The sequence below is a fragment of the Peromyscus maniculatus genome, chromosome 13 (assembly GCF_049852395.1).
Source record: "Peromyscus maniculatus bairdii isolate BWxNUB_F1_BW_parent chromosome 13, HU_Pman_BW_mat_3.1, whole genome shotgun sequence".
In the NCBI taxonomy this organism is placed as follows: domain Eukaryota; kingdom Metazoa; phylum Chordata; class Mammalia; order Rodentia; family Cricetidae; genus Peromyscus; species Peromyscus maniculatus.
In genome coordinates, this window is record NC_134864.1 from 40,191,243 (window position 1) to 40,203,670 (window position 12,428).

A 12,428-nucleotide genomic window follows, 5' to 3' on the forward strand; every position below is an offset into this window, starting at 1 on the left:
CTCCTTTATAAGGGATACATCCCTGGGGCACTGAAGAACCACTTGTTTTAAGTGGAAATCACCTTTATTGGCTTCTGATTGGACTTCTTGTAGCAAACCCATGTTCCTGATGTCATCTGAGGAGTCTGAAGCTTTGCAGAGACTCCTGGGTAACAGCATGTAAGCCCAGCGTTGGCCTTTAGCTAAGCTTTCCCTTTGTCAGAGCATAAAGAAGGGGTGAGATAACAGCTGCCCCTCAGACTTCTCTTTAGGTCTCCAGCTTTCAAAGAAGGGGTCCTCTCAACTTAGCACCTGAGAAGGCCGTGAGGAAAGGCCTTCATGTGGGAACGAGGTCAAATGCCACCCGCTCCAGCTCCCCTGCTGTAGATGAGCGTGGGCTGGAGAACGTGGAGCAGATGCTGGTGCCTCCTGGAGTATTGGCTGCTCCTATAAGGCAAGAGAACTAGAACAGGACTCCATGGGGAAGCTGCATCTTTCTGAAGGAATGGGTAGATCACTGTTACAAACAGAAGGGACTGTCACACTGGCTCACGAATACAACTGGACATTTTCAACTGGCATAGGACTAAAACCAGCAGTGGCAGCAGAGCCCTCACAGGCAGGGGCTGCTGGACGGCCAGGGCCATGCTGCTCAAAATAGTCCTTTTTCTTTCTTGAGGTTTTGTTGCTTCCATCGAGGCAGGGCGGAGAAGGCAGCGGGAGTCATCCCCAAAGCCTTAGTGAAGTCTTCGATGGACAGGTGCTCCTAGGAGAGGACCAGAGGGCAAAGGTCAGTCTTCCCCTGAGTTTGCTCCCATGACTCATACAGATGTGACGTGTGGTCAAACAAATGAGGAACAAAAGCTAACACTGTCATGAGTCAGGAAAGAGAGGAGAAGTGTGGCGTGAATGAATGAACAGCCGTCGTCAACCAGGCTTCTGCCACGTTAGTTTCCTTTATCCCTCAGCGCGGAAAGATAGGAAGAGATGGCTGTGCTCTTTAAGACAGCTAGCTACCCACCAGACACCCTCAAATAAGAGCCAAGTTAAAATGGTCCTAGGTAGCGGCCCTCAGGCCTCATCTCTGCTTCCCTAGGCACTGACAGGAGGGCAGGGCTGGATCTGGTGGTGCAGTCTGCTACTCAGAAAAGCTGAGGTAGGGTGATTCAAGGGTTACAGAGTGAGTTCAGGGCTACCTGAGCAACCTAACAAGACCGTCTCTCGGAAAACTTTTCTTTTTTCTTTTCTTTTTCTTTTTTTTTTTTTTTAAGGCACACGGTCTGAAAAGATGGCTCAGCACTTTTTTTTTTTTTTAATTTCCATTTTATGTGCATTAGTGATTTGCTTGCATGTATGTCTGTGTGAGGGTTTCAGACTCCCTGGAACTGGACTCACAGTTGTGAGCTGCCGTGTGGGTGCTGGGAATTGAACCCAGGACCTCTGGAAGAGCAGTCAATGCTCTTAACCTCTGAGCCATCTCTCCAGCCCTGTGGCTCAGCACTCTTATATGTGCTGCTCTTTTGGAAGACTGAATTCAGTTCCCAGCACCTGTTGGGCAGTTCACAACTACCTACAACTCTAGCCCCAGGGGATCCAGTGCCCTATTCGGGCCTCTGCAGGCGTGTGCACACACATACATTAATTTTATTTTATTGTTATTATTATTATTATTATTATTATTATTATTATTATTATTGGTTTTTCAAGACAGAGTTTCTCTGTGTCACCCAGCAACTCCCTCTGTAGACCAGGCTGGCCTCAAACTGAAATCTGCCTGCCTCTGCCTCCCGAGTCTTAGGATAAAAGGTGACTAGCTTGATGCATGCTTTTAATTTCAATCTTCAAGAGGCAGAAGCAGACAGAGCTCTGAGTTTGAGGCGTGCCTAGTCTGTACACAGAGTGTTCCAAGGCAGGCAAGGCTGCATAGTAAGACCCTGCCCCCCCCAACCCCAAAAAAGTTGGGGATCTGGCATTATAGCCTTTAACCCCAGCGCTCCAGAGACAGGCAGGTCTCTTGAGTTCCTAGTCAACATGGTATTTGCAGGCCAGCCATGGCTGCACAGTAAGAATATATCTATAAATTAATTAATTTTTAAAAGGGGACTAGAGAGAGCTGGAGAGATGTCTCAGAGCTTAAGAGCATCGTCTGTTCTTCCAGAGGTCATGAGTTCAATTCCCAGCAGCCACATAATGGCTCACAACCACCTGTAATGAGATCTGGTGCCCTCTTCTGGCATGCATGCAGGCAGAACACTGTATACATAATAAAGAAATCTTTAAAAAAAAAAAATGCTTTCTTTAAAAAAAAAAAGGAGGGGGGGGTTGTGCTGGAGAGATGGCTCAGTGGGTAAGAGCACTTGGTTTTTCAGGGGACGCAGGTTCAACCCTCAGCACCTACATGAGAGCTCACAACCATCTTTAACTCCAGTTCCAGATCTGACCCCCTCTTCTGGCCTCCAGGGGTACTACATGCACATGGTACACAGACATGCATTCAAGCAAAACACCCATACACATAAATATTAAATCTTCAAAGATTAACAAGTTAAAATTTAAGAGTCTGGGGGAAATGACGTGGTGGCACACCACTATAACCCAGGACTTGGAAAGCATAGGCAGGAGAGCTCTGTGATCCAGCACTTGCTTAGTGTTGCAAGGCCTAGTTTAAGTCTTTGCTGTTCTCCTGAAGTGGAGCTGCCCTAGGGAACATTTCTCTGACTCCCAGAGTGGCTGCATTGAGCAGCTTCTTAGCAAACACTGTAGATGGGTTTCAAGCTCAGGTGGGTGTGACATCCCCTGTTCCCTACCCTGTCATTAGACTTGCCTCCCAGGCTGGGCATTTTCTCCACAAAGCTCCCGGGAGTCTTCCCAGTCCCTAGGTAGAGCGGTAGAGCACCTTGTTTTGGAATGGAGTAAATAAGGGTATCAGTGGGCAGGAACAGCTGCTGGATGACAAGTCTGTTACTGGAATCCCTTGCCCTGTTTTGGTCACAGCTGCAGCTGCTGAGACTGAGCTCTGCACATGGCTCCACAGTACCCTCCCAGGCCCAGGAAGGCAGACTTCTCAGCTGTGTCAAGACTGCTGGACTCTGACCCCAGCTAGATGCCAGGGTCTGCCCATCCCAAAGCACTTGTGTCTTTTATGGGTCCTGCTTGAGCTCTGCAGGTCTGCCAGCTGATTTCCAGCCTCACTCATGCCCACATCTGCCTCCCTGAGGCTGATGCATCAACACTTGCATTACCCGATTGCCGCCCTCATTGAGACCCACTCTTGATGGCTCACCTTCAGAGTTTGGGGGAGCCAAAAAGGTCTGGAATCTTGGTTTGGTTTTTCAAGGCAGGGTTTCTCTGTGTTGCCCTAGCTGTTCTGAAACTTGCTCTGTAGACCAGGCTGGCCTCGAACTGAAGAGATCCACCTGCCTCTGCCTCCCGAGTGCTGGGATTAAAGGCGTGTGCCACCACTGCCCAGCAAGATCTGAAATCTTACTCTCCCCTTTCTCACAGGATGAATATTATATCCATGATTAAGAAAAAAAAATCAAGACTGGTACTGGTGGTGGTGGTGGTGGTGGTGGTGGTGGTGGTGGTGGTGGTGGTGGTAAAGTAAAACATCTTGAATCCTTGCACTCAGGAGGCAGAGGCAGGTGGATCTCTAAGTTTGAGGCTAGCCTGGTCTACAGAGCAAGTTTCAGAACAGCCAGGGCCACACAGAGAAACCCTGTCACAAAAGAAATAAAAAATCAAGGGCTGGAGAGATGGCTCAGAGGTTAAGAACACTTGCTGATCTTGCAGAGAACACAAATTTATTTCCCAGCAACCACATGGTGGCTCACAACCATCTGTAGCTCATTACAGGGAATTCAGTGCCACCTTCTGACCTCTGCAGACAATAGACACGCATGTGATGCACATATAAACATGTCGACAAAGCACATACACAAAATAAATCTTAAAAAAAAAAAAAAAAAACTTTATCCCAGCACTTGGGAGGCAGAAGCAGGTGGATATCTATGAGTCTGAGGCCAGCCTAGTCTATATAATGAGGCCTGGTCTATTTAAAAAAAAAAAAAAAAAAAAAAAAAAAAAAAAAAAAAACCAACTTTTAAAAAAAAAAAAAAACTTAAAAAATCATCAGCTACTGACAAACTGATTTTAAATAGACTTGAGTCTTCTTGGACCACTTTGAGAACCATGAGCTATATTGGTCCTTTCTCTTCAGCATTAGCCCTCCAGTTCAGCCTGTCAGCTCTCTGTTCATCAGCATGCTGCCCCACCCACTTAGGAATGCTTTTACGGCAAGTGCACTTAAGACCTGGTCCTCGCCCCTGCTTGCTGCCCTTACCATAATTCTGACTGTGTGACTAGCAAATTAACCTCAGGTAAGTTACTTCCCATCTCTGGGCCTTAGTTTTCTGGGATTGGAAGGGGCATATTTTTGGCTTGCGTGCGTGCAGGTGCATGTGTGTATAGAGGCCAGAGCCATCCACCTTGTTTTTTGAGACAGTCTCTCACTAGCCTGAAACCCACTAACTAGGTTAGCCTGGCTAACCAGCAAACTCCAGGGGTCCCTCCTGTATCCACCTCACCAGAGCTAGGATTACAAGCATGAGTCACTCAGCCTGGGTCCTCTGGTGTCCTAAGCCATTTCTCCAGTCCCATGCATGGCATTTGATATGGGTACTGGAGATTGAACTCAGGTCCTTGGATTTCACAGCAAGCCATAACAGAAGGAGCCATCTTCCCAGCCCTAGATAATAGTTTTCTTGACTGTAGAACGCGATGGTAGATAGAAATTTGAGTCTCACACTATAGCCCAAGCTGATCTTGAATTCACTAAGTAGCCCAGGCTAGACTCAAACTAGAAATGATTCTCCTGCCTCAGCTCCCCAAGTGCTGAGGTTATAGGCGTGTGCCACCATGACCGCTGTTTTCAAACTTTTCTGTACGGCAGAGATCAACTAAGATTCTACCTCTAGTGAGAGCATCCTAGATCTACAGTAAGGACATAGGTGTCTCCTTGCTTTCTAAAGCCTCACGGGTGGAGAAGCCGGGGAGCACATGATGGAGTCCTCTAAGGCAGAAGGCAGGAAGGACTTCAATTGTGCAGCCCAAGCTGGCTTCAAATTTAGGATGATCCTCCTGCCTCAGCCTCCTAGGTACTTGAATTACAGGTATAAGCCACCATGCCCAGCTCATAATATGGTTTTATGTGAATGGCATGTGTGCATGCATGTGTGTGAGCACAAGCACATACCTGCAAAGGTGTGTGTGTGGCAGAGGACAACCTCGGGTGCCAGTCCTAATCTCTTCCACCTTGTTGGAGACAGGGTCTCTTATTGTTCAGGGCTGTGTACACCAGGCCAGCTGGCCCTTGGGCTTTCAGGGCATCTCCTGTCTGTGCCCCCTGTCCTGATGTAGGGGCGATGAGATTACAGGCACGTGCTACCTGTGCCCAGCTTTACATGCATTCTGAGGATTTGAACCCGGGTCCTCACCCTTGTGCAGCCAGTGCTTTATCCACTGAGCTGTCTCTGCAGTCCCTCAGACTAGTTTTGACAAGGTCTTTCTTGCAGCCCTTGCAGCATGATAACCCCGAGTAGCCAATGGCCTAACGTTGGCATTACCGGGTAGACTGTTGTACTGCGGAGCCCTGGTGTCCCCTGATTTTCCCTACCTACCAAAGCACCCTGCAGCCTATGGGTTGCGACCCCTTGGGGTCTCATATTGGGTACTTACGTTACAATTCATAACAGCAGCAAAATTATTACAGTTGTAAAGTAACAACAGAATGATTTTACGTTGGGGGTCACCACAACCTGAGGAACTGTGTTAAAGGGTCACAGCATTAGGAAGGTCGAGAACCACTGTTCTAAATGACAGAAAAACTCTTGAGCTTTACTGGTCCAGGGATTTCTGTCTTGGGAATGACACAGTTTTCCCTCCATAGTCCTGATGTATGTATGCATGTAATGTATGAATGTCACCAGCTTTCCCTCCTAAATATTCTTTGTTTGTTTGTTTTTGGTTTTTGGAGACAGGGTTTCTCTGTGTAGTTTTGGTGCCTGTCCTGGATCTCACTCTGTAGACCAGGCTGGCCTTGAACTCACAGAGATCTGCCTGCCTCTGTCTCCTGAGTGCTGGGATTAAAGGTGTACGCCACCACTGCCCGGCCCTCCTAAACATCCTAAGTCATCTACTTCACTGACCACCACGTACTTCAGGCCCCTTCTCCACCTGAACAGTGAGTCTCCGAGTGGGTCTCCCCCCGGTGGTGCTTTGCCATCTGCTAATTCATCCTTCACTGTGCAGCCAGAGGAGCTTTTGAAAACGGAAATCTGAGTCCTGGCATGTTGGCAAAAGCCTCTCATCCCTATAACTTGAGAAGTGGAGATAAGAGAATCAAAAGTTCAAAGTCATCCTCCACTACACAGCAAGTTTGAAGCTAACCTGTGCTACATGAGACCCTGTCTCAAAAAAAAAAAAAAAAAAAGGAGGGAGGGGGGATAGAGAGATAGCTCAGTATTAAGAGCACATACTGCTTCTGCAGAGGACCCCAGTCCAATTCCCAGCAGTCACAGTGGGCAGCTCACAACCACCTGTAACTCTAACTCCAGGGGATCCAATGCCTCCAGCCTCCACAGGCACCCACATCCACATTTGCACTCATACACGCAAACACACACCCACATTCACACTCATACAAGCACACACACACACACACTCACACAAATAATTAAAATATGTTTTGAAATAACAAAAACAGAAGTTGGGCATGGTGGCATATGCCTTTAATCCCAGCACTCGGGAGGCAGAGGCAGGAGATCCCTCTAAGTTCAAGGCTAGCCTGGTCTACATAATGAGTTCCAGGACATAGACCCTGCCTTAAATAAATAAATAAATAAATAAATAAATAAATAAATAAATAAATAAATAAATAAATAAAATAATAAAAGCAGACTTAGTAGTGCATGTGATAGGCAGAGACAGAGGGGAATCACTACAAGTTTAAGGCCAGCTTGGTCTACATAGCAAGTTCCAATTCAGCCAGGGCTACATATTGAGACCCTATCTCAAACAAGTACAAAAAAAAATTTTTTTTAAATAGTTTTTCAAGACAGGGTTTGCCTGTGTAGCTTTGTGCCTTTCCTGGAACTCACTCTGTAGACCAGGCTGGCCTCGAACTCACAGAGATCCGCCTGCCTCTGGCTCCCCAGTGCTGGGATTAAAGGCGTGCGCCACCACTGCCCGGCAGTAAAATTTTTATTTAAACTTTAAAAGATGAATATCTGACCTCCACTGCTTCGGCCACAATAGGTCCCTGAAGGCATGCGCCCCCTGCCTCTCTCACCAGAGTCTGTCTCCACAGCTCCTGTGTTTACTCTCTGGGCCTTTTGCCTCCACAGTTGCTGCTGTTCCTCCAGGAAGAACACGCTTTGCTCCTATAACTCAGGTTCCTGTCACCTTTCAGAGGGTGACCTCTGACTTACAATCCTCCTGCTGATGCCACACAACCCTGCTTTGGCTGCCCCTGGCACCACCCATTCTCACAATGAGCGATAATGGGGCTTCTCTGCCCTGTTCCAGGGGGTGTAAGACTTCCGTGGAGGTGTGTGCACGGTACAGTCTGCAGGGTACAGTCTGAAGTCAATTAGGTTTTCCAATAAAATGGACCGGTCCTCGTCCTGCCCGGTGTGCCCCACTCACCTCCTTCCTGCTGGGGTCCACACCCTCAGGGAGCTCCTCCACGGGCTTGTTCACCAGCTGCTCCAGGGGGAAGATGGGCAGGGGCCCAGAACTGAAGCTGGTATTGGCAGTGAATACATCCACCTTGGAGCTCATAACATCCTAGGAAACAAGGAAAACAGGCTTCAGCAGCCATGTGGCTACATCCTACGCTGCTGTGCTCATCATTCTAGGGTACCTTCTTCAGGAGGCCTCTCTGGGTTCTCCCCCTTCCCCTGTTAGGCACACACACACACACTCACACTCAGTAAAACACATCAAGCACATCTCCCTGGGTTGAAGCTAGTATAATAATAGCCTAGCGCCGTGCGTCTGACCTAAGTTAGCTGGAACAGGATGACTATTTGATCAATGACTAACTTCTCCGTGGCTTTCCCTGGAGTGTGACATCTACTCTTCCCTGGCCATTTATGACCCTTTCTCTCATACCTGTTGTAAAACTGTCATCTATAAATGCACCCAGCCTTGACCTAGCTTCTCTTTTTAAACACTGTGCCATCCTGTTTTCGCCCTGTGATTGGAGGAAGCAGGAATGCCCTCGCTAATTCCTCCCCCCCCCCCCCCCCAGTGTACATGGGAAGTTAGTCTCAGGTTCTGATTGTGTGCAGGAGCTAAGCCCTGTCTTGTTTCTTCTGTGGGTCTGTGACGACCTCGAAGGAAGGCTTTGAGCTCATAGCCTCACATCCCAAGCCTCCAGGCTAAACACTCCTCTCATAAGTGACAGAAAGACTGAGGAAGTCACAGTCATTCCGCCTGGAGAAGTGCTCCCAGGAATAATGGTGCCTACAGATGTCACCGTTTCCCTCAGGACTGGCAGGCCATGGCTTAAGTGCACCAAACCACCTAGGCCTTCATTTAAAGCATGCAGAGTCTGGGGCTGGAGACTGCTCAAAGGATAGAGCACTTCACTAGGCAAACATAAGGACTGGAGTTTGGGTCCCTGGCACCCGCCTAAAAGCCAGGCAGAGTGGCAGCAGTCTGCCCGTACCAGCAAACTCCAGAAGCAAAGATGAGGGGTCCCCGAGGTAAGCCAGCCACTAGACCAGAACTGGAGAGCTCTGGGTTTGCAAAAGACCCTGCCTCTGTAAATGAAGTGGAGAGCAATCAGGGAAGACATTCACGTCGGCCTCTGACTTCCACACACATGTGAACACACATGCACATGTGCACACATCACATACACATGAACAAGCAAAACCTTGCGTACTCCTGAGAGCCAACTCAAAATACTGGGGAATGGAGCCTTGAAATTTGCCAATTTTGTTTCTGGGTGTGTTTGCGTGTTTGTTTGAGTCTCGGGTATTTCTACATGGTCTTCCTCCTGCCTCAGCCTCCTGAATTTCTGCAACTTTAGTCATATGTCACTATGCCAAGAAAAAAAAATCTGCATTTTAATATGCTGTCTTATGGTGGTTTAAAAAAAAATGGAGGCCATTTCAGTAGGAAATGGAGAGACATGGGTGTTACACAGCCAGGACTTTCACAAAAAGAGGGAGGAGGTGGGCGTGGGATGCAAGACGCTAATGTCTTCTCTCTTAACACTCTTCACCCCCATGGGTGGGACCACCTCCTGGCCCTCCAGAGCTAGCCATGCCACCCCCATACTCACATCAGCAATCTGGCCCCAGTCCCCAGAGTTCCCAAGCTCTGCCTTCAGGTCATCATAGGACTTGACGTTCTGCAAATAAAGTAAACAAGGGATCAGCAGAGGAAGTAAGTGGCTGTCTTCTTTAAGGGTGGGAAGAAGGCTGATCTGGGACGAGAGAGGGGCAGGGGCGGCTCAGAGGGAGTGAACAAGGCAAAGGTCCCTAAGGACGAGAGAGATTAGAGGGACAGAATAAGGCCGAAGGGGCTAGCATCAGAAAAGGGCGGGCCAAGGTGGTTACTCTGTCCTTGCTCAGCTGGACAAGAGAATGGAGAAAAACAAGTGCCTCCCCGACCCCTTGTGAGGCCTGTGCAAATAGCCACAGGCGTTACTGACATCCTACCTACTCAGGATGGGCTCTGGGAAACTCGGGGGTCCTTTGGCACTTAAGGGGGAGCCCCAGTAGAGAACAGGGAAGGGAGAGTTTAGGAACCTCCTCCATACCCAAGACCCAGGGCCTAGCACCCAGGGCGACACATCAGAGCTCCCTAAGTGAATTGTGTTTGCTAAGTGAATGAGTGAATGAGGTCGAGAGAAGCACAAACTTGAGGTGAGGTTGAGGGATCGGAGTGACTGTGAGGCCCAGAATCCACACTGCTACCTTAAAATTTGCTCAATCTGAGGCTGGGGGTGGCTCTGTGGATAAAGGTGCTTGCCTCCCAAGCGTAAGGACATGGGGTTCAGATCCCCAGCTCTCACATAAAAAAGCTGAGCAGGTGTAACAACTTGCCTGTATGTAACCCCAGCCTCTTAGCCTCTCAGGAAGTGGAGACAGGGGACCCCCAAGCCCAGGGGTAGCTAGACCATGTGAACCTATGAGCTCTGGGTTCAGGAAGGAAACCCTGCCTCAGTAGAGAAGGATCAAGGAAGACACTTGATATGAACCTCAGGCCTCCACATGCATGCATACACATATACACATGTGCTTATATGTACCGGCACACATACCACACACAGGTGGGGTGGGCGGAGACTTGTTTAATCGATCCTGAAGATAAAACAGCCTATCAACAAGAATCAAGAGAAAAGAAAAAACAAGGTGGTGGGATAGAGGGGTGGGGGGGTGGGAAGCAGCAGATTTGAGGAAATTAAGTTCTCTGCCCCTAAATTCATCTGTTCTGGCAATTTAAAACACCCAGAGCTACAAGCCTTGGGGGAGGGGCAGAGCAGGTACCCCCAGAGGCCTGATGCACTCTCCCCCAGTAAGAGTACATATGTGACCCACTTCGCTTAGAATTTAGAGCCAGGGGAGCTTGTCTGTCCTCAGGTGTCACTGCGGACTCTCCAGGTTAGCCTTGAGGAAGCTCTTATGAAGGGCCTGGGACTGTCCTTTGCATGTGATATCTGTCGCTTAGGGCCACCTGCACCCAGTGCAGAACTGGGTCTTGAATTTTGTTTAATTCTAATCCATCTTCCACAGCTTTGCATAGCACAAAAAACAGGGCACTATAACCACACACACACACCCATGCCCCCCCACCCCCCACCCAGTGTGGCATGCCGAAGCCAGGGCTGTGTGCATGCTAGGCAAAGTGCCCTGCCACTAAGCCACAGCCACAGCCTGTTGTTTGGTTTGGTTTGGTTTTTTGCGATGTCATTCTGGCTGGTTTTGAACTTGAAATCCTCCTACTTCCGTTTTTCAAGTGCTAGAAACACAGGTATGCCTCGTCCACTGTGCCTACAAGCCTTAGGTACTTCATTTGTTAGTTAAGACAGGGTCTCAACCAACTCAGGCTGTCTCCCAACTTGCCATATAGCCAAAGACGGTCTTAAACTTCTGATCCTCCAGCCTTTACCTCCCAAACATTGGGATCACAGGCTTGCACCGTCATGCCTGACCAGTATGTGCCATGAAGCCGCCCGGAGGGAGGGTATGCTGAGCCATGAAGACTGGCTGGGCTACTCACAGTCCACTTGAAGGGATCCCAAGCCAGGAACCAGCCTGTGAAGGTGGGGGGCTCATGTCCCTGCTTCACCACAATGATAGGGGTATCGGGGTCTCTGTTTCCGGGGTGGGTCTTGAGGTATTCCTGTACAGTGGTGGCTGCTGCCTTCTTCTCTTCCTCGTTGGCATGTTTCCCTATCCAGAAGAAGACCTGTGGAGAACCCCGAGTTCCCTCAGTCCTTCCTGCATGGCGAGCAGCATGGGCATTCCTTATGCCCACAGGCTCTGTCTTGCCTCATCTCTGATGCCCATCTAGGAAGACTCGTCATTACTCAGCTAATGACCTGCAGCAAGGCCTGTTGGGGCCTTGACTTTACATCTGGGTTGTAAATGAGATTGGCCAGATGCTATTCCTTAGATAGTCTGTGACTGTGTGTGACTCCGCTTCCCCAGAGCAGAGATGCCTGGCAACATTCCTGCTTCCTTCCATGGGAAATAAAAAAGCCGTGGGACAATCAGGGCATGTCCCTCTCTTTCTCCCTCTTCAGAAGGAGGAAGGATAGGGGCCCCCAGACCTTGATGTTTCCCTACCCTAAAGCCACTGAGGCCTCTTGGTGCTAGGAACCCAGGTGGGGAAAGGAAGTTTCCAGACCTCTCATCCTACCTGGTCCCAGACATCCAACAGGAACACATCCTCTTCCTCCAGGTCATCCTGATTGAAGTCAAAGATCTCTGTGGCCATAAAGCGCCCGGTCTGGTTGGAGCATTCGAAGAGCCGAGGGTTGATGACTTGGGTTTCCTCCTGCAGCCTGTAGGGCGAGCAGACGTAGGCGTGGGGCATCGAGACTTGAGAAAGACAAGGACTGAGGAGTCGAAGGACTCTTACACGGAAAGACCATCTTCTCACAAGATGCCCTGTCTTGTGGCTGGCAAAAGGGTCCCCTCTTGCCGGGCGGTGGTGGCGCACGCCTTTAATCCCAGCACTCGGGAGGCAGAGGCAGGCGGATCTCTGTTAAGTTCGAGGCCAGCCTGGGCTACCAAGTGAGTTCCAGGAAAGGCGCAAAGCTACACAGAGAAACCCTGTCTCGAAAAACTAAAAAAAAAAAAAGGGGGGGGCCCTCTTGTTTCAACAATCTTTCAAGGGACAAATTCCCACTGCCTTCCAGACATGCCTTC

At 49.2% G+C, this 12,428-nt stretch overlaps 1 protein-coding gene across 2 annotated transcripts in view; it reads right to left on the minus strand.

Annotated features, from left to right (window-relative positions):
- Nucleotides 1–42: 42 nt before the first annotated feature.
- Nucleotides 43–12,428, minus strand: part of Vil1 (villin 1) — a 37,721-nt gene continuing 25,335 nt past the window's right edge. For both annotated transcript variants that reach the window (XM_042260121.2, XM_076550108.1), the window contains exons 16-20: nt 11,917–12,061; nt 11,275–11,463; nt 9,332–9,400; nt 7,684–7,824; nt 43–745 (exon numbers count right to left, since the gene is read on the minus strand). In XM_042260121.2, coding sequence (XP_042116055.1) covers nt 632–745; nt 7,684–7,824; nt 9,332–9,400; nt 11,275–11,463; nt 11,917–12,061 — 658 coding nt within the window. In that variant the 3' untranslated portion in view covers nt 43–631. The remainder of the gene's footprint in view (nt 746–7,683; nt 7,825–9,331; nt 9,401–11,274; nt 11,464–11,916; nt 12,062–12,428) is intronic.